The following is a 21,241-nucleotide window of genomic DNA, read 5'->3' on the forward strand; positions in this document are numbered from 1 at the left end:
GATCCACAGTAGTCCTTTAAAAGTGATCCATAGTAGTAATTAGTATGGCTACACCATTCTCCTACTGATGAACACTTAGAATGTTTTTGTTTTTTGTTTTTTGATTACATACAGTGATGCCACAGGTCTCTTGTGCACATACATTTGTTTCTCAGGTAGATTCCAGGAAATCAAATTTCTGGGTCAGAGGATTGCTTTTCTTTTCTTTTTTGGTTCTATACAAGTCTATATTGTTGGAATTTATGTGTTACATTTGCGATTTTTAAAAAAACCTATAAAATAGAATTAAGTAGGTAGATCGTTCGTGTCGTTGGCTCTTAGGAAGTAGAGGTGCCTAATCATTGTCACATGACTATTATATAACCTGCCAATCATTATGTAATAAAATCTGAAAAAGATGCTCCTGTGATTCCACATCACCAAGCAGAGAAATCTCAGGCCTTCAATCCTGTCTAAAAGATGAGAAACATGGCTCTCTTCAGCGACTTTGGGTCTTTTCTGATATGAAATGTCACTAAGTCTTAATGACCAGGGTTTCCTATACTGGTAAAGCCTTCTTAAAAATCTGTTTCCCTTTTGTCTGTCACAGAACCATAGTACTGGCAGGGACTTATTAGCAGGTTCAGGCAGTCTTGCAACAGTTTCCAAAGGACAGTTTTGAGTTGTTGCAAAGGCAGAGAATTTAGATGGGGCTGGAATTCCTGTAAACACCATCACCTTGCAGGTGATTAAGAGAGAAGCTTAAACATGACCTGATAAATGCTGAAGTACACAAAGTCCTTGAGTGGTGCTCAGACAGTAACAGATAAATATAGTAATTGCTGCTGTTTGAATAGCAGGTTGTTGGTTTTCCAAATGCTTCCCCATGAATTATGTCATTGACTCCTGACAAGACCCACCGGCTTTAGCTGGGGACACCAAGGCTGAGAGAGAGAATCCTGCAATTAAGGAACATCTGTTGGGCACCTCATGATCAGACTTGTTCAGAGCTCAGGGAAAACACAGATGTATAAGGAGCTCCAGGTCTTGTCAGGTAGTCGGGTTTAAAATATATGTAATACACTGTGGTTAAGAGCTGAGATAAAACTATAAAAGACAGTGCTGTGGGGAACCAGAGGAAGGCTGGTCTTTGCCTGGATAAACCAGAGACAGCTTCAGAAAGGATGTGACTACTGAGCTGGGGCTGGAAGCCAAAAAAGCAAGGAAGGGATGAGGTGAGGGGAAGGACATTCACAGGGAGGGAACAGCATATAGAGGCACAGAGGCCAGAAGGGTAGAAGGGCATGATAAGTGCAGGGAGCCAAGAGCATGTTCTAGGAAGAGAACTTGGCACTGAGTGGGCTCTAATCTTTAATAAATGTCTGGGATAAGTTAGAATGAATGGTTGTTACAAATATGTGGTGGGTGGGAGTAAAGACAAACCCATGAAGTGAAGTAACAGCCACCAGTATTGATGCCAATGTAGGCCACGCAGGTACCACAGGTGCCTGTGTGAAAAGTCACAAAGCAAGAGGCAGTATCTCGGTCTTCCCAACACTGGCTTCTATTTAAGGAAGTCAAGGGCAGACAAAGGTCATTTCTTTTAACTTTACCAGATTAATATATATATATATATATTTATATCTTTGCTGATTTCAGAGAGAGAGAGAGAGGGAGGGAGGGAGAGAGAGAGAGAGAGAGAGAGAGAGAGAGAGAGAGAGAGAGAGAGAGAGAGGTAAAGAGAAACATCAACGATGAGAGAGTCGTCATTGATCGGCTGCCTCCTGCATGCCAACAAAACCCCATCTCCTGGATCCTAGGTCGATGCTCAACCGCTGAGCCACGCCCGGCGGGGCAAACTTTACCAGATTTAAAAAGCAAAATATATTTAGATCTTTATGCCAACTTTTGCAATAAGCGGTTTCCATATATGAACCCACTTAATTCCCGCATGAATCCCAGGAGACGGTACTATTCTATTCTACAGGTGAAAAAACTGAGGCTCTGAGAGGTTAAGTAACTTGCCCAAGGTCAGGCAGCTAGTAAATTGCAAAGGCAAAGCTGGGAACCCCATTCTTAACGACAGCCTGTAACATCAACAGTCCTCTCTAGGCTGGATTAAGTCTCGCGTGATCCTGGGCTTCTCTTGCTCTCGACATCTCCGCCTGTAAAGAAGCGGCCAGGGATCCAACTGTCAGCTCCAGCTCAGGCGCAGCCGGGAGCATAGCTCCGGGGTCATCTCCATCGTGGGCAAGTCCGGGAGGCGGAGGCCGAGGGTCGCTCAGTCTGCGCTGGCAGCTCGGAGACTCGGCCACCTGGCTCCGACCCGGTTACCATGACAACACGGCTAGCTGCCATCCTGAGGCGGACAGCATGCGTCACTTCCCGGTCCGTTTATTTCCGGGTCCTAACGCCGGCCTGGGCAGTGGCCTTTCAGTCTCCAAAGTGAAACGCCGCGGCTTCTGTGCTCTCTTCCCTGCCTCCGGCTCCTTCCTCCGCTGCCCGTGGGCATCGGCCTTTCCCCCGGCCAGCGCGCAGTCGCGGCCCGGCCTCCCTTTGGACCCGCCTCCGATAGACGTCACTTCCTGGCCGATTGTTTCCGGGTCGCCGCTGGCCCGGGGGTACTGGTCTTGATCTCCTGCAGCCGGCCGGAGCGGCAAGAGCGCACCCGGGGCGGCTCCGGCGGCGGCCGCGGCTCCTTTTCGCTTCCTTCGGCCGGGCATCTTCTGCGGCAGTGGCGGGGTAGGTGCGAGTGGCCGCGGCGGAAACGGCCTCTGGGGCTTCCCCGGGCGGAGGGGGCGCCCGATTCGGCGGGGCTCGGCTGCCAGGGAGCGGGGTCCCCTCGCGGACGGCGGAAGCGACCGGCGGGCTCGCCTTTTCGGCACCCTGGGGGCCCAGCTTGTCCTCCAGGACACCTCCTCCCACAAGGGCTGCCTCGTCGACATCTAGGACCGGCCATGGGTGGCTCAGGGCAGCCCAGGCGGAACACCCCCTCTTTGGCGACTGACTAAGGAGGAGGACACCCCAATTCCACCGTTAGGCAGTTACGGCGCAGTGGCCCTCAGCCCAACTTTTGGGGCTGACTTGGGTTTGTAGTCACTGTGTGACCTTGGACAAGTCCCTTAATCTGCTGAGCCTCAGTTAACTAATTAATTGGTTAAATAGGAGTGAACTTGCCTGATGGAACCGTAGTGGGGATGAAATGAGCTAATGCGTGTGAAGCCCGATCTCTGGCATACAGCAGGTGTCCAATAAATGATAGCTGCTGTTAATTCATTCCCAGATCCCTGGAGAGGGCCCGAGTTTGGGTCTAGGGTGTTTTTTTACAACTGACGTGGCCTTCCAAGGCCGTAGGAATTACCCGGCTGGGAATAGCAGCCGTCAGTTTATGTCCCCTGCAGGGACGGGAACTGCTTCCTTCAGAGCCCCTCGGAGAGGCAGCTGCCGCTAGGGAAGCCCCATTTCAGCATCAATGAGGTTATTTTCAGAGGTTTGGAAGGCCTCTTTCTGCTTTTCCCTGGAGTCTGGTTGGGGTGTGGGGACCCTCTGGAGTTTAGCAACTAGTGGAAGATGTCTTGGATATGTCTCCAGAGCCTTGGCTTGCAGATGAATGCAAAGGAGTGGGGTGCGGAGGTGGAAGGGGTTGAACTGCTCTCCCCTTGCTGCTGTCAGGAGGTTGAGGGAAGTCTGAGTCCACTGAAGCTAGACCAGGGATCTGTAAACCTGTGGACTGGGACAGTGCTGGGACCAAAATAGCTCCTGCCTGTGCAGGGAGGGGGCGCCTTCATATGAAGCTTGGGGAATGTTTCTGCTTGAATGGGCCAGCGGAGGTAAAGCCCAGCTAATGCTTTGCTACCCAGAATCATTTCAGTTCCGTTCAGTGAGGTTTTAAACAGATAAGTTTTCCTTTGAGATGTTTAAAAAATAATAGCTAAAAAGCCACTACCTCCCTGACTGCAATATCTCTCACTTCACTGATTTGCTTTTCAAAAGGGGCCCAGATTGTGGGTGCAGGAAGTGCTGACCAGGCCTTTTGTCTCTGGGCACCTGCCTGATTTTGTTAGGGATGTTCAGGGCCTATTTTTTTTCCCTGCCAGACTGGCACGTCTTGGCTTTCCAATCCTTGGGTTGCCTGGAGAAATTAACAGCTTCTGTCACTGCGCTGTCTGGTCTCCTGTAACCACACTGTTTTTGCAGTGAGAGTGTTTTTGGTTCTTGCAGAGTACAGGGAATAAATTGCTGGTTCTATGTTCAGAAAAGACACCAGCTATGACCAGCTATAATGCAGCCCGTATTCTCAGAAAATGTATTCAGGACAGATGATGTCAGCTGCTTCACCACTGGCCGGTCTCTGGCCAGCCGCTTCTCTTGGCCCTTGAGCTTACATCATACAGCTTTGTGGCTCTTCCAGCCCCATTCTGTGTGGGAAGATGTGAATTTGCTACTACAGGAATTTTTGGAACTCAACTCTGCTCTCCTTGTCATAGGGCATTCTAGCTTAGCTGAGCCCTTTTAAGTAGAGCTGTCCAGCAGATGTAGCGGACAGCTTTGCTTAAAAGCAGAGAGCTTGAGTCAAGGTTTTGGCATCAGACCAAGGTTCAGACCTCAGATCCACTTCTTCTAGCCTTGTGACTTAGGACAAGTGACTTGGCCTCTCTGAGCCTTAGTTTCCTCTTTAACCTTGGAACTATCCTGTGGATTTCATTGAATGTCATTGTGCTTTAGCAGAGGGCCCTTATGGACTAATCCCTTGGTGAGTGGTACTAATTTTAACAATAAATGAGATAAATGGGGAAAAACAGGCCTCAGGATCAGCCAACTCAAGTTTAAATTGCAGCTTTGACCCTTTGAAGTTCTGTTGGGTAGATTGTCTAACGACTGAGCCTTGGTTTCCTTATAGCATTATTACGTGGATTAAACGGGATGACGTAGTTGAAGCGGAAAGCCCAATGCTTAGCACATAGGACCTCACTAATTGTTTCCTTTTCTCCTTTCCTTAATTATCTTTTAGCATTTATTTCCCTTCATCTTTTTTCTCACCTCCCTAAGTTGGTTCAAGATTCTTCTTAGATGGCTTTCCCATCCTTAAGTTGAGGATTTTGAACACCAACTGGGCTATTTATTTTTTGCCAGCAACAAACAAGGGGACTGTGGTGTAATTACAGAGCAGCAGACATCGAGCTTGAGAGTGGCTGACTTTGTAAAAAAAAAAAAAAGAAAAATCAGCCTTTAAGGGCTCAAGGCTGACTTTGTTGGAGAAAACTCACAGCAGTGTTTAGGAGGCTTCATGTCCCTCTGTTTAAATTGTTCTCAGGTATACCAACAAACAGTCCTTGGGGCCAGAGGCAGTAGGGAAGCTTCTCTTAGATAGAGTGGTAAATGCATATGAGTTTTTATTAGCAAGGACAGTGATGCCTTCTCTCAGGTTGCAATACAGTTTTATTTTTCAAGAAGACATACATAGTTTGATACTAGACAGTAAATTCTTTCAAGTAGAATTGACAGCAGGGCTATGTCTTCTCAACTGCTGTCCCCTACTGCTCCTATCACCCTGTATCCACTCCCACTGCATCCAGCCCAGGGCCTTGCACGAGGTAGATGCTTTGTAAATACTTGTTGAACTCAGGAGTCATGGGGTGGTGGGAGCAACACAGGTTCCAAGTTAGAAGGCCAGGCTCGGAATCTTGGGTCCACCTTTTACTAACCCTGTGCTACTTAGAGTATGTCATGTCACAGAGCTTCTGTTCCTTCTCTCTCCAGATGGATCTCCCAAGATTCTTGGGAGAGCTAAAGAAACTAAAGGGGTGGCATCATGATTGCTTACATCCTTTGCACCATTCATATCACCTGTTTTATCAAACACCTGCTAAGTGCCAGGCTCTGTGTTAGACATCATGGTGAACAAAACAGATGTGGTCCTTGCCTTTGTGGAGTTTCCTGGGTAATGTGGGGAGACAGAGAGGAAGCTGTGAATGAATAAATAATGTTGATAATTTCAGATGGTTATTATCCCAGGATAACTGGGTGAGGAGGGACTGGGAAGGTGGGAGTTACTGAGCTGGGGTTGTCAGAGAGGGCTGCTGAGGGATGATACTTGAGCTGAGGCCTGAATGAGAGTGAGCCAGCCATGGAAAGCATCCAAGGAAGAAGATGTAAAAGGAACATATGCAAAAGTCTTGGGATAGAAAGGAGCATGTGCGTTTGAGGAATAGACAGGCAGGTTGTGTGGGAGGAACTTAGAGGGAAGGGAAGACCCCTGCTGTGAGAAGTGAGCAGGGGTCTGACTGCGTAGAGTCTTTGACCTTGGTCAGGAGGTAGAATTTATCTTAAGTGGATTTATGTTTGCCATTTCCCACTGCCAGCAGGAGCCTCCTTCACTCAGCAGGTATTTCTAAAGCACATACCCTGCTCCCAGCCCCATGCTTGAGTAATTGGGTCATGATCCCCGCACCCATGGAGCTGTGGTCAGGAAAGCGGGACAGGTGAGTGTGAAAATGCACATCTATCATCCTGTCAAATGTGTCCCACTCTGATCTTACCTTCTTGAGAAAGCATGCCATCTTGGGGGTATAGCATCTTCAGACACCAGGAATCGCTGCTTGTCTACCCAGGACTTCTTTTAAGCTGGCATACTGATTGCATACAATCCTCCCACCAACACTGGACTATAGGCACTATTATCAACCCCCTTTTTCAGATGAGAAAACTGAAGCCCAGAGAGGTCGAGTAATTTGCTGAAGTAACCTAGAGAAGCAGACCCAGGATTTACACCCAGGAATCCTGGCTTTGGAATCTGTCACCCCTATGCTGTGTTGCCTGGCCCTGGCAATATCCCTCAATAAATCCGATTTGCTCCCAACATTGTGGCATCAGTATTTCTGGGTCTGTAAATGTTCTGCTAACGGGTGGCCAAGCAGACAGCAAGAGTATAAATTGGGTGTGTTCCAGCTCAGACTGTTGTACCCTCTCCCAACAGAATGGTAAACTGCTCTTAAGGTAAAGGGGAATGCAGGCTGTCAGAGGCAGATATAAGCACTCGTCAGCAGCCAGCTGCCAGCGTGGTCTCTTTTTAAAATTGCAAATAGGATCATGCCTCTCTTCTCCTTGCTTTGACTCTTCATGCAGGTGCTTTACATGGCTCTTGGAATAAATGTAAAATTCTTAACGTGCTCTTCGAGGACTTGGGAAATGGGATGCTGCATATGCCTGTAGCTTCATCTCTCCTCCTCCCACTGCTTCAGCCGCACTGTAAGCTGCTTTCTGTTCATAGTCAAACTCCTTCCTTCCTGCCTCAGGAAAGCAGGGTGTGGTGGTTAAAGGCATGGACTTTGGAGCCAGACTGCCAGGGCTCTGATCTCAGCTCTGTTTCTGAATAGTTTCGTAACCTTCAGCAAGTTTCTTAATGTGTCTATGTCTCGGTTTTTACACCTGTAAGATGAGGATAACAGTAGTACCTATCTCCTAGGGTTGTTTGAGAAGACGGAATGTGTTAGTCTGGGTAGGTCCCTGGCACGTAGTAAGCACTGATAGTGTTAACCCAGGGCCTTTCTCCCTGTTGACACCTCTGCTCTTACATCCGTCACCCACCTCTTTGCCTGGCACACTCCTCATCCTTCAGGTCTAACTGTCACTGTCTAAGGAGGACTTTTTAACACTCCTCCTTCTCCCTGCAAAACCAGGTTAGGTGCCCTAATCATATTTTTTATCTGTGAGCTCACTTGTGAGCATGTAGTACATTTTCAGTAAATGTGCTCAGTGAGCAGAATGGGCCCAGGGCTGGTGGTGCCTGCTGTTCCTCAGGCCAGTTCTGTGCTTTGCTTTGCTCCAGCCACAGCTACTTGGTGGGCCGCTGTGAAGAATGACGTGCTTCTCGTTCTTCCCCTTCCAGAGCACTCCGCGGTCCAGGCGGGCAACATGTTAGTGCTTCCAGCCGGGCCCCTGCCTCTCACTCAGAGGCCATGGCGGAGATAAGGTAGCCTCTCGTCCCTGGATTGGATGGGGAAGCCCAGTTCAATGGATACAAAATATAAGGATGACTTATTTCGGAAGTATGTGCAGTTCCATGAGGGCAAAGTGGACACCACCCCCAGCAAGCAGCGACCTGGCAGTGATGAGTATCTACGGGTGGCAGCCTCGACCTTGCTCAGCCTGCACAAGGTGGATCCCTTCTATCGATTCCGGCTGATCCAGTTCTATGAGGTGGTGGAGAGCTCCTTGCGCGCACTGAGCTCCTCCAGCCTTCGGGCTTTGCATTGCGCCTTCAGTGTGCTGGAAACGGTGGGTGTCAACCTCTTTCTCTACCCATGGAAGAAGGAATTCAGAAGCATCAAGGTAAGGTCTAGGGAAGGGCCCTCCTCACTGGTCTCCCTTCTGCTTTCTCGCCCCTTCCAGTCCGTCTTGAGAGAGCTTGTGCCACTTTGATCACATCCCTCCTCTGCAGACCCTCCTATGTTCCCCACTGCCTTTGAAATAACAACCAGAATTGCCCCCATGGCTCCCCACCTTGCCTGTCTGTCTAGTGTCATCTCTTAACAGGGTCCCTGTCCCTGGCAGCTCACATCTGCAGCTGGAGGTTGGAAAGGCAGGCAGCACCCGGGTTTGTAGGGCCTTGAGGCCCAGGGCAGAGGGCCTGGATTTATCTTAAGTGGGCTGGGAAGCAAGGCAGTGCTGGGATCAGTCTGCATTTGAAGAGAATCCTTCTGGGTGGTATATGGGCAGTAGACTAGAGGAGCAGGAATAGGATGGGGAGACCAGTTAGGCTGCTACAGAGGTTGAGGAGTAGCAGAGGGTGGGGAGGATGAATCTAGAGAATTCTGAGTCACTCTGAAGGCAGTGATGGCTCAGGAGGGTTTCCACCAAGTCAGGGTCTAAAGTCTGACATATAAGGTGAGGCAAAAGTAGGATTACAGGTGTGAATATGTGAAAGTTTATTCTTGTATTATTATTTATTAATGATTTTTTTCCACATGAACAACTGTGAATCTTTTGTCCCACCTGTACACCTGTATTCTTCTGACCTATGTAGAAATTCCAGAAAGGAACATTCTCACTGCTCATTGGGCACCTGCCCCTGAGCCAATCCTCTTTCTTCACCAAGTTTGCCCTGCTCCTCATGGAGCAGCGCTGTTGTGCCCCATGTAGAAAGCTAATTCATGCCTTTGTCCCCTATGCTTGAGAGGCGAGGAGCGTGTCATTCCCTTCCCACCAGTGCGCTGAGTTGTTGGTAAGCATTAGCCTCTGCCTTCTGTAGTGAGAAAGTATTGGGATCACTCCCTTCCCTTTCTGCGGTTCCCCACACTCCAGTTCCGCCCTGGATGTGCTGTGCTTTGAGGCAGTCTCCCTTGTGTGGCTCAGAGAAAGTCCGCCTCCTTGTCCCCTTTCTTTCTCTAGACCTACACGGGCCCCTTCGTTTATTACGTCAAGTCCACATTACTGGAAGAGGACATCCGAACCATCCTGAACTACATGGGCTACGTGCCCGAGTTGGGGACTGCGTACAGGCTCACAGAGTTGGTGGAGACCCTCCAGGTGAAGATGGTCTCTTTTGAACTCTTTCTGGCCAAGGTGGAGTGTGAGCAGATGCTGGAAATCCATTCACAAGTCAAAGACAAGGGCTACTCTGAGCTGGACGTGGTAAGCGAGCGCAAGAGCAGTGCAGAGGATGTGCGGGGCTGCTCGGATGCCCTGCGGCGACGGGCTGAGGTCCGGGAGCACCTACCAGCCTCAATGGCCCGAGTGGCACTCCAGAAGTCGGCTAGTGAGCGGGGAGCCAAGGACTACTACAAGCCCCGCATGACCAAACTCTCAAGGTCGGTGGATGCCTATGACAGCTACTGGGAGAGCCAGAGCAGGAAGCCGCCCCTGAAGACCTCGTTTAGCCTGCGCAAGGAGCCGGTGGCAGTAGATGTGGGGGATGACCTCAAGGACGAGATCATCCGCCCATCCCCCTCGCTCCTGACCATGTCCAGCTCTCCCCATGGCAGCCCTGATGACCTTCCATGCTCCTCCCCCAGCAATGGCCTTGGCCTGCTGCGTGGCACATACTTCTCTGCTCAGGATGACGTGGATCTGTACACGGACTCAGAACCTAGGGCCACATACCGGAGGCAGGACGCCCTGCGACCGGATGTGTGGCTGGTCAGAAATGATGCCCACTCCCTTTACCACAAGCGCTCGCCCCCCGCCAAAGAGTCCGCCCTATCCAAGTGCCAAAACTGCGGCCTGTCCTGCAGCTCCTCCCTCTGCCAGCGCTGTGACAGCCTGCTCCCCTGTCCCCCAGCCTCTAAGCCCAGTGCTTTCCCCAGCAAGTCCTCTGCCCATGACAGCCTGGCTCATGGGTCATCTCTGAGGGAGAAGTATGCAGGCCAGACTCAGCTGGCGCACCTCCACTCAAAATCCAAGCCCTCCACCACAACCACCTCCCGCTGTGGCTTCTGTAATCGCCCAGGTGCCACCAACACCTGCACCCAGTGTTCAAAAGTTTCCTGCGATGCCTGCCTCAACGCCTACCATTACGACCCCTGCTGCAAAAAGAGTGAGCTGCACAAGTTCATGCCCAACAACCAGCTGAACTACAAGTCAACCCAGTTCTCCCATCTCGTGTATAGATAAACTGGACTTTGCACCTCCCTGCTCAAGGGCTACACCACTGACCTTCCTGGCTTCATGGGGAAGAAGCGTCAATGCATTGATCTAGGAAGCAGAGACCTGCACTTAACCATGCAGGTGCCGGGAATGTGGGTTGGCTGCACCATGTGGGAGTTCCTGTAGTGACTAACATATTTCAACTGATGGCTGCTTTGTCGCCTGATAAGGGAGAGGGTGGCACTTCCGTTCAGATTCATTTTTGCTAATCTCTCCACTCCCTTTTTTTTTTTTTAAAAGAGGATTTCTATCTCTGGGACTCTTGCCACATCTACCCTCCCCACCACAAAGCCAACTTGGACTGGGAAGGGCCTTCCAGGTCACCTCCAAATGCCCACCTGGAATGGCGAGCTAGAGGCCTGTTGGCTTGTGAAATGAGCCCTCCTGCCACACTGGGCCTCTTCCAATGGCTCATCCCTTTGCCACCCCCTCCCCAAATACAGTATTAGCTGAATGTCATCCTGTTGCCACTGCAGCTCAGTTCAGCCTGTGGCGTTTGTGAACTTTGCTCCAACGCATTGAAGCGTGGATCTTCCACAGCAGGACTGACTTTCTCCCGTTCTGTTGTTTGCACATGCCCCTCTTACTATACTGTAAATAGGTAATTTTTGAAGTTTATTTTTAAATAAATATTCAACTTGCTGTGTGTTTCAAAGTGGTGAAAACATGTAGCTATTTATAAAAATACCCGGGTTCTTTAGTCTTCCAAGGGAGGGTCTCATGCCCTTTCGTGTTGTGTCCTCCACTCGCTCCAGCCTAAAGGTAGAGCGGAGAGTGTGGGGCAGAGGAGGAACGAGGACAGTGTCCCTGAGCTGGTGGAGAGCCACTGTCTTCCCTACAATAAGTCTCTATACACCTACCTCCAGTGTGCACTTCGGGGGTTAGTGCGGGCCGGGAGGTCTGTGCACCTGCAGACTGATAACCCAGAGACAGGAACCTCACCTGCGGATCTGCAGCCTGGTCTTTGCCACTTGCCGAGTGTGAACCTTGCACTCCAAACTTCTTCAGTCTCGCTTCAGAAGGAAACTCATTTGGAATTCCTATCACCCTTCCATCCCAGTCCTCTTCACCTGTTCCCAGGACTCTGCAACATTTGCGATCTTTTTGCACTAAAAGTGGGCAGGGGTTGGCATGCGCCCATCAGACAGGTGTCTCCTGAGATTCTCAGCTGAGCCTAAGCACTTCCAAACCTGAAGGCCCCTTAAACTCCTCATGTGAATGACTGACCCCTAGACTTTCCTTTTGGGGTGCAGAGCAGGAGTGGGGCAAGAGTTTGAAAATAAAACTGGTTCCTTGTGAAATAATAATATATCCTAGCCATAAATGTTTGTGATGTACAGAATGTTATAGGAATTTACATGCAGTGGGTTTTCTCGTGGAAGGAGGTATTCAGCTCTTGAACAAATTTAAATCTGGCTGAATCCTGAGGCCACTGTGAATTTGTTGGTGTTCTTCCAACTCAGTTGAGTGATTTTAAGGTTTTTCAAATCTTCTATGGCTTTTTTATATATCTAGTAGATCACCTGTAGATATTCCATGTGTATATAAAGCTGAATTTCAACCAACTTTATTACTAATACTACGCCATTCTGGGGCATTCATCTTTGATGTTCTTTCCACGTTTCAGAAGTGTCAATGCCTGTCCCACTACTGAGAGCTCTAGTTTTCTAGTTTTCATTTCCAGATCACTCCAGCACTACAGTAACTCTTAACCAGCCGTGACGCCACATAGCTTACGCAGTGGACTAAAGCAGGAATGGCTAACTCATTCTCAGAGAGAAAGTCCAGTGTTTGTGTCATCACGGAATTACTTTGTTCATGGACTGGAACAGGAAATGCTCTGACCATGCTCTTCCTTGGTGTGTCTTACTGTATGAGGTTGCTGTGAGCGAGAAAGTTAAATATATGCTAATTTAAAAATGCAGATGTTTTGCATTTGATTTCTACCAAGAGTCGAAATGTTGAGAGATGATTAAAAATAATAATAAAGTGTCTTCCATTATTAAAGTGTTTGGGGTTTTATGTCCCCCTTCCCTGCTGCTTTGAAGTTTGAGTTGCTCAGAGGTTTTTTTCCTCAAGTCATATTTCGTTCTTTAATGACATTTTCTTCTCCATGAAACTGACAAATAATAAGAGTCAGCATTCGAGTGCTTATACTTTGAGCCAGGCACTTTATATGCTAAGACTTTACATGCATGATCTTATATGGCATTCTCAACACTCCTATAAGGTTACAGATGGGGAAACAGGTATATAGAGTTCAGCCATGTTGCGCAGGAGAAATGACTGTTGGTGGTAACTGAGAGGCATTAAATGACATTGGAGGATGCTATGAAAAAAATTCCATTTTTAGTTTTTTCGATCCATTTAAATGCCTCAAGAAGGAAGTCACTGTAATGCTAGCTTGTCTTTAACAATGAGAAAGCAGGTGTCAGGCTCTGAGCCTTTGGCAGAATCTTAGCTAGGTCTCCAGTTACCTTTTTAGTGTAGGTCATACTGGTTTTCTATTTACAGCAATGATAGGAGATTCCTTTAAAAATCAGTTTAAGGTGTTTTTAAAAAAATGACTATTGACTCAAAAGCAAAATATATGGCAAAGATCTTAAGGGTTGTATAAGAGGAGCGGTTGTTTGGGATGTCCTGGCTTTATGTGCCCACTATGCTGACTCTGCTGGGTTGGCCCCCATGAGGTGGCTCAGCTGCTGGGGTAGAGACTGAACAGGTTTCTCCATTTCATGCACTGGCTGAACAAATATCCAGGCCCTGGGCCAGATCAAGGCTCAGGTGCTAGGTTTGGTTTTAGCTACAGCATAGGAAATGGCGCCCGCCATGCTGGCTGCCAGGAACAGCCGCTTCCTAGAGGTGAACACCCAGCCTGGGAGAGCAAAGGAAGCCAGACACTCGCTTCTGCATCCAAAATGGAGCAGAGATTTCGAGCAGATTGCTTAATTTGTATATGTAAATGACAAGCATATTTAAACATTATCAGGCCCACCAGCTGTACAACATTAGCTTTGCTGCCAGCTCTGAGCACCGATCTGTGGCGCCCCACATGCCTGTACCAGTGTCAGAGGGATGAGAGCTGCGGCAGACACTGCAAATCGAACCCTCACCCCTTTTCCCTTGGTAATGGGAACCCTGATTTTCAGACATGGCCATCCAGAATAAAAACTGCCTTTCCCAGCCTCTCCTGCAGCTAGGCATGGTCATATAACTATCTGGTCTCTGGGATGGAAAAGTGCTTTGTGTGGCTTCTAAAATGTCCTTCCTACCCTAATGCTCCTTGCTAGCTGGAGAGGCTGTGCTGGTTGGAATGGAGCAGCCACATGAGACTCGGGTGGAAGCCAAGTGAAGGAGAGGGTGGGCAGTAGCTGGAAGGAGTGGCCCTGATGCTATTATCTTTCTTAAACCATATTTGTCCCACTTGCTCATTTAAAAAACCTTTTCATTTACCATAGAAGTATAATTAACCTTCATGTGCATTGAGCTCAGCTTCAGTGGTTCAGCAGCTTCCAACTGGTGGCCAACCTGGTTTCCTCTCTACCTGTCCATCCACTTCCTCATTCCTGAATTCCTTTGAAGCAAATTCCAGATGTCTATTTCATTTGTGACTGTTTCGGTATATGTATCTAAAAGACATGAACATTTGCCCTGGCCAGTGTGGCTCAGCAGTTAGAGTGTCAGCCCGTGAACAAAAGGGTCTTGAGTTTGATTCCGGCCAAGGGTGTGTACCTCTGTTGCAGGCTCTATCCCCAGCCCCGGTGAGGGCATGTGTGGGAGGCAGCCAGTTGATGTGTCTCTCTCACATCGATGTTTCTTTCTCTCCCTTCCACTTTCTGAAAAAAGCAATGGAAAAAATATCCTTGAGTGAGGATTTAAAAAAAAAGATTTTTGAAGAGAAAGAAACAAGAACAGACAAAAAAAAGTTAAAAATAAAAGACAAGGACTTTTAATTAAATTTTTTAATCATTACCTGAGGGATATTTTTTCTATTGCTTTTCAGAGAGAGTGGAAGAGGGAGAGAGAGACAGAGAGAGAGAGGGAGACAGAAACATCAATGTGAGAGACATCGATTGGTTGCTTCCTGCATGAGCCCTGACCGGGGCCCAGGATGGAGCCTGCAACCAAGGTACATGCCCTTGGCCAGAACCAAACCCAGGACCCTTCAGTCTGAGGGCCGACGCTGTAACCACTGAGCCAAACCAGCTAGGGCAAAACAAGGACTTTTGAAATGCAGTACCATTATATCTAAATTTTTATAACAATTCCTTTATAGTGACGAATATCCAGTCAATGTCCCCATGTCCAGTTGTCTTATAAATCCATACTTTAAAAACAGTTTGTATCAGGGCCCAAATAAGGTTTTCTTCATTGCAATTGGTGGATAGTTGTTTAAATCACAGTTACTTTATAAAATGCCCCTGTAGAGTATAGGGGCCCCATGTTTCTCTTTTCCTTGAAATGTATTTGTTGAAGAAACCAGAATGTCCTTTAGAGTTTGCCAGAGTCTGCATTTTGCTTATTGCAGCCCCTGCTGTTTCTATGTTCTCTCAATCTCCTGAAAATGGGTAGTTGGCTCTTCCTCTTTTCCAATCCCTTACTGTTTACAAAAATAGAAAAATAAACATTTCTTATGAGTCAGGGCTGTAGCTTCATAAATAAAGGGTGAGAGAAAATAACTTAAGGCCCAGGTGGGGCTTAGTGCATAAATAAGATCTGGGCCCCTGATGGGCTGGGGGTGGGTCCAGGTTCTCAGACGGGCAGATCTTCACTGGCAACACATTTCAGATCCCATGTGAGGAGACAGAAAAGGGTGAAAGTGACAGAAGCCTCAACGCAGCCTTGGGACTCGTTTGGGCCCTTCTGGAGATACTGAAGCCAGTGGCAGAGGTGGCCCCAGGGGCTGGGGCTTACTGTAGACTGAGCCAAGATACAAACCTGGAGCTTGGAGTAGCTGTGGCATAGCCTGCAAAGGGGCTGGTCCAGTGACAAGTCAGCCAGAGTTCACAGGGCCTTCCACATCAAGCCTAGCCCAGCCCCAAGGCCACAGGGGCACTGCCACACCTGCAGCTGCCTCAGGTCCCTGCTTCTGGGTAAGAGGCAAAAGCTATAGCTCTGGTTACTCAGCTAGAGTGACTCTGCCAAGGTGTCCTTGGCCTTCTTGAAGACTTCCAGCTCTCATAGTAACAGAGATTGGAACCCCTCCTAGTTATGGTGAACTGAGAAGTGGGGACAGGGCCTGCTCTGGTCTACCCAGCACCAGTCACCAGCATCAGGACCTATGCTGTAGCCATGGCCAAATCTTAAGTGCTTCCCTGGCCACATGGCTTTGCTTTTAGCCAGGCTCACTGGGCAGTCCCAACTGATGTAAGTGAAAAAGCAAGTGGAAACTGGCATCTCTAGTTTAACTGAGAAGTCATGAGTGGGTGGGGCCAGGTGAGCCTGGACCTGTGCCAAGAATGTAAGAGAAACTAGAATTCAGTCACAGGGGAGTGACTGGTTTCTGAGAAGTCCCTGTTCCTGGAAAATCTCGTTTAGAACTCTATGGGGCCTTTAGCTAGCTGACTTTGGGAAGCCCCTGACTGAGGCTGAGGCAAGTGGAGGGATAGGAAACTGGCTGGAGGACTCTCATTGTGGGGCAGGGACTGGGAGGTCCGGGTGAGGCTGCCTGAGCAGCAGAGGGGGGGTATCCCTTTGAGGCATAGAATTGTCTTTGTAATTTTCAGATTGTTCATTGTTCGTGTTTAGAAAGCAACTGATATTTGTGTGTTGATTTTGAATCCTGCAACTTGGCTGAATTAATTTATTCTAACAGGTTGTTTTTGTTGTTTTTTTTTGTAGAATCTTTCAGGTTTTCTACATATAAAATCACGTCATCTGATAGATGTAATTTTACTTCTTTCCAACTTGGATGCCTTTTATTTTTTTCTCTTGCTTAATTGCTCTGGCTAGGACTTCCAGTACTATGTTGAATAGAAGTGGCTAGAGTGGGCATCCTCACCTTGTTCCTGATCTATCTATCATCTATCTATCTATCTATCTATCTATCTATCTATCTATCTATCATCTATCTATCTATCTATCTATCATCTATCTATCTATCAATCATCTATCTATCATCATCTATCAATCATCTACCTACCTACCTACCTACCTACCTACCTACCATCTATTTTTTATTCTAAAAGTTTACTTGTGGAAAGTAATTTCCACACCAACTCAGTTTAGTTGAGCATAAAGTAGATTCAGAATTGTCAGCATTTGAGAATCAGAACAGTAACACTCAAGAGCGTTTTATCAACAGTGAGTTTGCCTTATGCCTTCGCCAGCTGCACACTGGTAGGTTTTGCTCCAGTAGGTATCCCATACTTGTGCAAAGTGTTAATCAAAATCTCCCTCATGTAGTTGTTGTAGGAATCAAAGTCAAACACATTCCTAGCCACACTGAAGAGACCTTCAGTGGGAAGCTTCTTTAAGTTCGTGACTGTGTTGACAACTTCTCTGGTAGAATAAGGGTAGTTAATAACCCCCTGGTCAGCTAAACTCCTCAGCTCTCCAAAGGCAGCCAGGAGCTTCTGAAGGGTGGGCTCAGCACATTTGGTCCATATTGCCTAAGCATCTTGAGCTATGAGTGGGGCTTGGGATTATCAACTGCATGGCAGCTAAAAATATCACCTAAAGTACCAAAGAAATCATTGCCTAGGAAAGGAAATCAGGTCCGTTGGCCAGAACAATCATCCTAAAATCAGGATGAATCACTGTAACATTTTCTCTTCCCGTTGACATTAGCAGAATTTACAATGATGTGTCTTCCATCTGCTAGAATCACTTCTCCATTTTCTACTAGAGTTTTTAAAATACAGGTGACAGCCCGGCCAGGCGTGGCTCAGCGGTTGAGCATCCACCTAGGATCCAGGCGATCAGGGTTTGATTCCCGGTCAAGGCACATGCCCGGTTGCGGGCTGCAGTTGATCAATGACTCTCTCATCATTGATGTTTCTATCTCTCTCTCTCCCTCTCCCTTCCTCTCTCTGAAATCAATAAAGATATATTTTAAAAAATAAATAAATAAAAATAAATAAAATACAGGTGACAGCCCTAGCCGGTTTGGCTCAGTGGATACAGCGTTGCCGCATGAACTGAAGGGTCCCGGGTTCGATTCTAGTCAAGGGCATGTACCTCGGTTGCAGGCTTGATCCCTGGCCTGTTGGGACAAGTGCAGGAGGCAACCAATTGATGTGTCTCTCTCATATCGATGTTTCTTTCTCTCTCTGTCCCCCTTCCACTTTGAAAAGCAATGGAAAAAATATCCTGAGGTGAGGATTAAAATAAATAAAAAATACAGGTGACATTTGTTGGGGCCTTGTCTGCCTCATCTACTACCAGAACATGACCCAACTTTATTGCTTTAACCAAAGGTGAGTCTTCATTCACAGTAAGTCCGTCTTTAACAGAAGGCTGAAGAGTAAGGGTTTGTACTGTGGTGTCCCTGTGCAGCTGGATATATTCTCGGGGTTTATTGAGCAGGTGAAGGAATCTGTCAACAATCTTCTTTTTTCCTACGCCCTGGTTACCAACCAGTAATAGATGTTCTCCAATAAGAAAGTCTTTGAGCATATCTTCCATCACTGTTATGTGCTGAATGTTGTCATAGAACAAAGCATAAGGCACTTTCATTTTCTCATGGGTATTATAGATTGGTGCACTAACAGCGCCAATCCTCCAAGAGCCAGATGCTACTTCACCTTGGGACCCGGCGGAGGGAGGGCAGGCCTGATCTTAAAAGCTTTTAGTCTTGCCCAGCCGGGCGTGGCTCAGCGGTTGATCGTGGATCTAGGATCCAGGTGATTGGGGTTCGATTCCCGGTCAGGGTACATGCCCGGGTTGCGGGCTCGATCCCCAGTCGGGGGCTTGCAGGAGGCAGCCGATCAATGACAACTCTCTCATCATTGATGTTTCTATCTCTCTCCCTCTCCCTTCCTCCCTGAAATCAATAAAGATATATTAAAAAAAAAAAAAAAAGACTTCAGTCTTTCATCATCGAGTATGATGTTAGCTGTGGCACATATACTTTCACATGTGGCTTTTATTATGTTGAGGTAATTTCCTTCTATTCCCAGTTTGTTGAGTGTTTTTATCATGAAAGTGTGTTAAATTTTGTAAAATGTTTTTCTGCATTAGTTGAGATGATCATGTGGTTTTTGTTCTTCATTCTATTAATGTGGTGTATCACATGGTGGTTGAAGTTTTTAAAAAAAATGCTTTTATTGATTTTAGAGAGAGAGGAAGGGAGAAGGATAGAGAGAGAGAAACATAAATGATGAGAGTCATTGATCGGCTGCCTCCTGCATGCCCCTTACTGGGGATTGAGCCTGAAACTTGGGCATGTGCCCTGACTGGGAACTGAATGGGGGACCTCTGGGTTTGTGGGTCAACGCTCAACCACTGAGCTGCACCAGCTGGCAGTAGTTGACTTTTGAGGTGTGCTCAGATTTGGGTTTGAACTTTTTGGTAAGAATACTTCTAAATGGTGTATTATTTCAGCAGGAGGCACATGATGCCCCATGCTCTCCCTATGGGATATTAACAGCTTAGATCCATGACTTCATTGTTGCAAAATGGGGATATTCCAATTCTGTGTTCCTTCTTTGGCAATTGGAATACTATAAAAAGAAACTCCCCTGTGTTGGTGTGATAAAATTGCATAGAAATAAACATGCATACAAACAGGAGTACATGTAAAACTGGTGTGGTTTGAACAAGTTTGGTCTATGGATTGTACCAGTGTCAAGTTCCTGATTATGGTATTGTTCTGTATCTGTGCGAGATGTTACCACTGGGGGAAACTGAGTGCAGGGTACATGGGACTTTTGGTACTATTTTTAAAAATTGATTTGAGAGAAACATCGATCAGTTGCCTCCTGCCTGGGGACTGAACCCACAACTTGAGTACATGCCCTGACCGAGAATCAAACCTGTGACCTTTCTGTGCATGGGGCCACACTCCAACCAACTGAGCCACAGAGGCCAGAGGCTTTCTGTACTATTGTTTTGCAACTTCCTGTAAACCTATGCCTTTACGTTAAAGAAACCTCCCTTATTTACTATTTGACTGCCAGTGGTATGAGAAACGCAGGACAAATGCTTAATTCTTTCCCTTTATTCTTACTTAGAATAATGAGTTGATGCCTTTGAATCCCCCGAGTGACACATTTTTAATCATTATTAACTGGCTGATTTCAGTATATTTTGTGATTCAGTGATTATTGTTAATGATCTTATTCCCATCTTTAGCCAGTAGGAACCTCTCCAAGCTGGCTCCTGAGTCCTGACATGACCCTGAAATCTTTTATTGCTTCCTCACTATCTGGTATGACAAGGGGCTACAGGTTCAGCCTGCACACATCCTACCCAAGTCCTGGAATCAGATGTTTCTTCTGAGTCCTGGGTCCTTTCACTGAAATGACATTTGGAGACCCTCGTCTGAGCACTCAGGGTGCTGATTGCCACTGGGTTTGTCACTGTTTCTAGGTGTTTTCAATGGGCAGAGGTAGGAACAGCTTGACATTTAAAAAATGACCTACAAGTTCATACTTACACTTTAAATTAAAATTCAGGACCATGGAGTTTTCACTTAACCTCATTTGTCTTTTTTCTCTCAATGCTGAGAATCCTGGTTCTCAAGGACTCCAGGGAAGCCACTACTGATTTTGATTTTGTCACCCACGACTAAAGCTAATCCTGACTGATGTGACGGTGTCCTGGGCCTGGGATGGCCCTTGGTGAGTGTCTGTTGTTCACCAGAGCTACAGAGAAGGCATGAGGTCAGAGAGATTGCGGACCGTTTCTGAGTTCGCACATATGATGAACTGGTTGCTCAATGCTTTATTAGGAAGTGAAACATCAGGGATACAGGTGAAGCCCGGGTGGGAGAAATGTCGTTTAAATGCAGTTACCTTCCCTCCCTGACCCTAGAGGGGCCCAGGGTCCTGGTGTATATTCCAGCCTTTCTTCACGCTTTCCCTACACTTGTCCACATCCCTAAGCACCACTGTTTCACAGCATTGTTCTGCATGGTTTTATATGTATTTCCTATACTGTATTTGTCTGCAGCTCACTTTACTCTCTTCCCTCAACATTAAGATTTATCCATGTTGATATGTTCGTTCTCGTTTCGTCCATCCATCCATCCATTCTCACTGCTGTATAGTATTCCACTGCATTACTGTGTCAGTTTATCCATTCTCCTAGTGATAGTCATTTAGCTTGTGTACATCTTGTTATTACAGATATTTTTTTAGGTGTCTCCTGGTGCACGAGTGGGTAAGAATTTCTCTAGGCCTGGCTGGTGTGGCTCAGCTGGTTGGAGGTCATCCCGCACACTGAACAGTGGTGAGTTTGATTCCTGGTCAGGACACGTACCCAGTTTGCAGGTTCAATCTGCGATCTGGGTGTGTATGGGAGGCAACCGATCGATGCTTCTCTTTCACACCAATGTCTCTCTCTCCCTATCCTTTCCTCTGTCTCTAAAATAAATTAAAAAAAAGAAAAAGAATTTCTCTAGGGCAGGCCAGGGGTGGGTAAACTTTTTATTGGGAGCTAAGAGGCCAAAAAAAAA

At 47.2% G+C, this 21,241-nt stretch overlaps 1 protein-coding gene across 2 annotated transcripts; it reads left to right on the forward strand.

Moving 5' to 3' along the window:
* The first annotated feature begins 2,552 nt into the window (after positions 1 to 2,552).
* Positions 2,553 to 11,357, forward strand: SPATA2 (spermatogenesis associated 2). 2 transcript variants are annotated; one of them, XM_081150186.1, is made up of 3 exons: positions 2,553 to 2,721; positions 7,868 to 8,310; positions 9,370 to 11,357. In XM_081150186.1, exons 2-3 carry the CDS (start codon positions 7,975 to 7,977, stop codon positions 10,588 to 10,590), a joined length of 1,557 nt encoding a protein of 518 aa, XP_081006312.1. In that variant the 5' UTR covers positions 2,553 to 2,721; positions 7,868 to 7,974; the 3' UTR covers positions 10,591 to 11,357. The 2 variants fall into 2 exon arrangements, with proteins under 2 accessions (XP_081006312.1, XP_081006311.1); XM_081150185.1 differs by having other exon boundaries at positions 2,600 to 2,721; positions 7,808 to 8,310.
* Positions 11,358 to 21,241: the final 9,884 nt, after the last annotated feature.

This window comes from Miniopterus schreibersii (genome assembly GCF_964146895.1).
Source record: "Miniopterus schreibersii genome assembly, chromosome: 10".
Lineage (NCBI taxonomy): Eukaryota > Metazoa > Chordata > Mammalia > Chiroptera > Miniopteridae > Miniopterus > Miniopterus schreibersii.

What these genes read in the sequence shown, in the direction of transcription:
- SPATA2 (XM_081150186.1), top strand. Translation starts at nt 7,975, where the DNA reads ATGGGGAAGCCCAGTTCAATGGATACAAAATATAAGGATGACTTATTT. An exon ending in AGGAATTCAGAAGCATCAAG is followed by an intron (nt 8,311 to 9,369) that starts GTAAGGTCTAGG and finishes TTCTTTCTCTAG; the next exon opens with ACCTACACGGGCCCCTTCGT.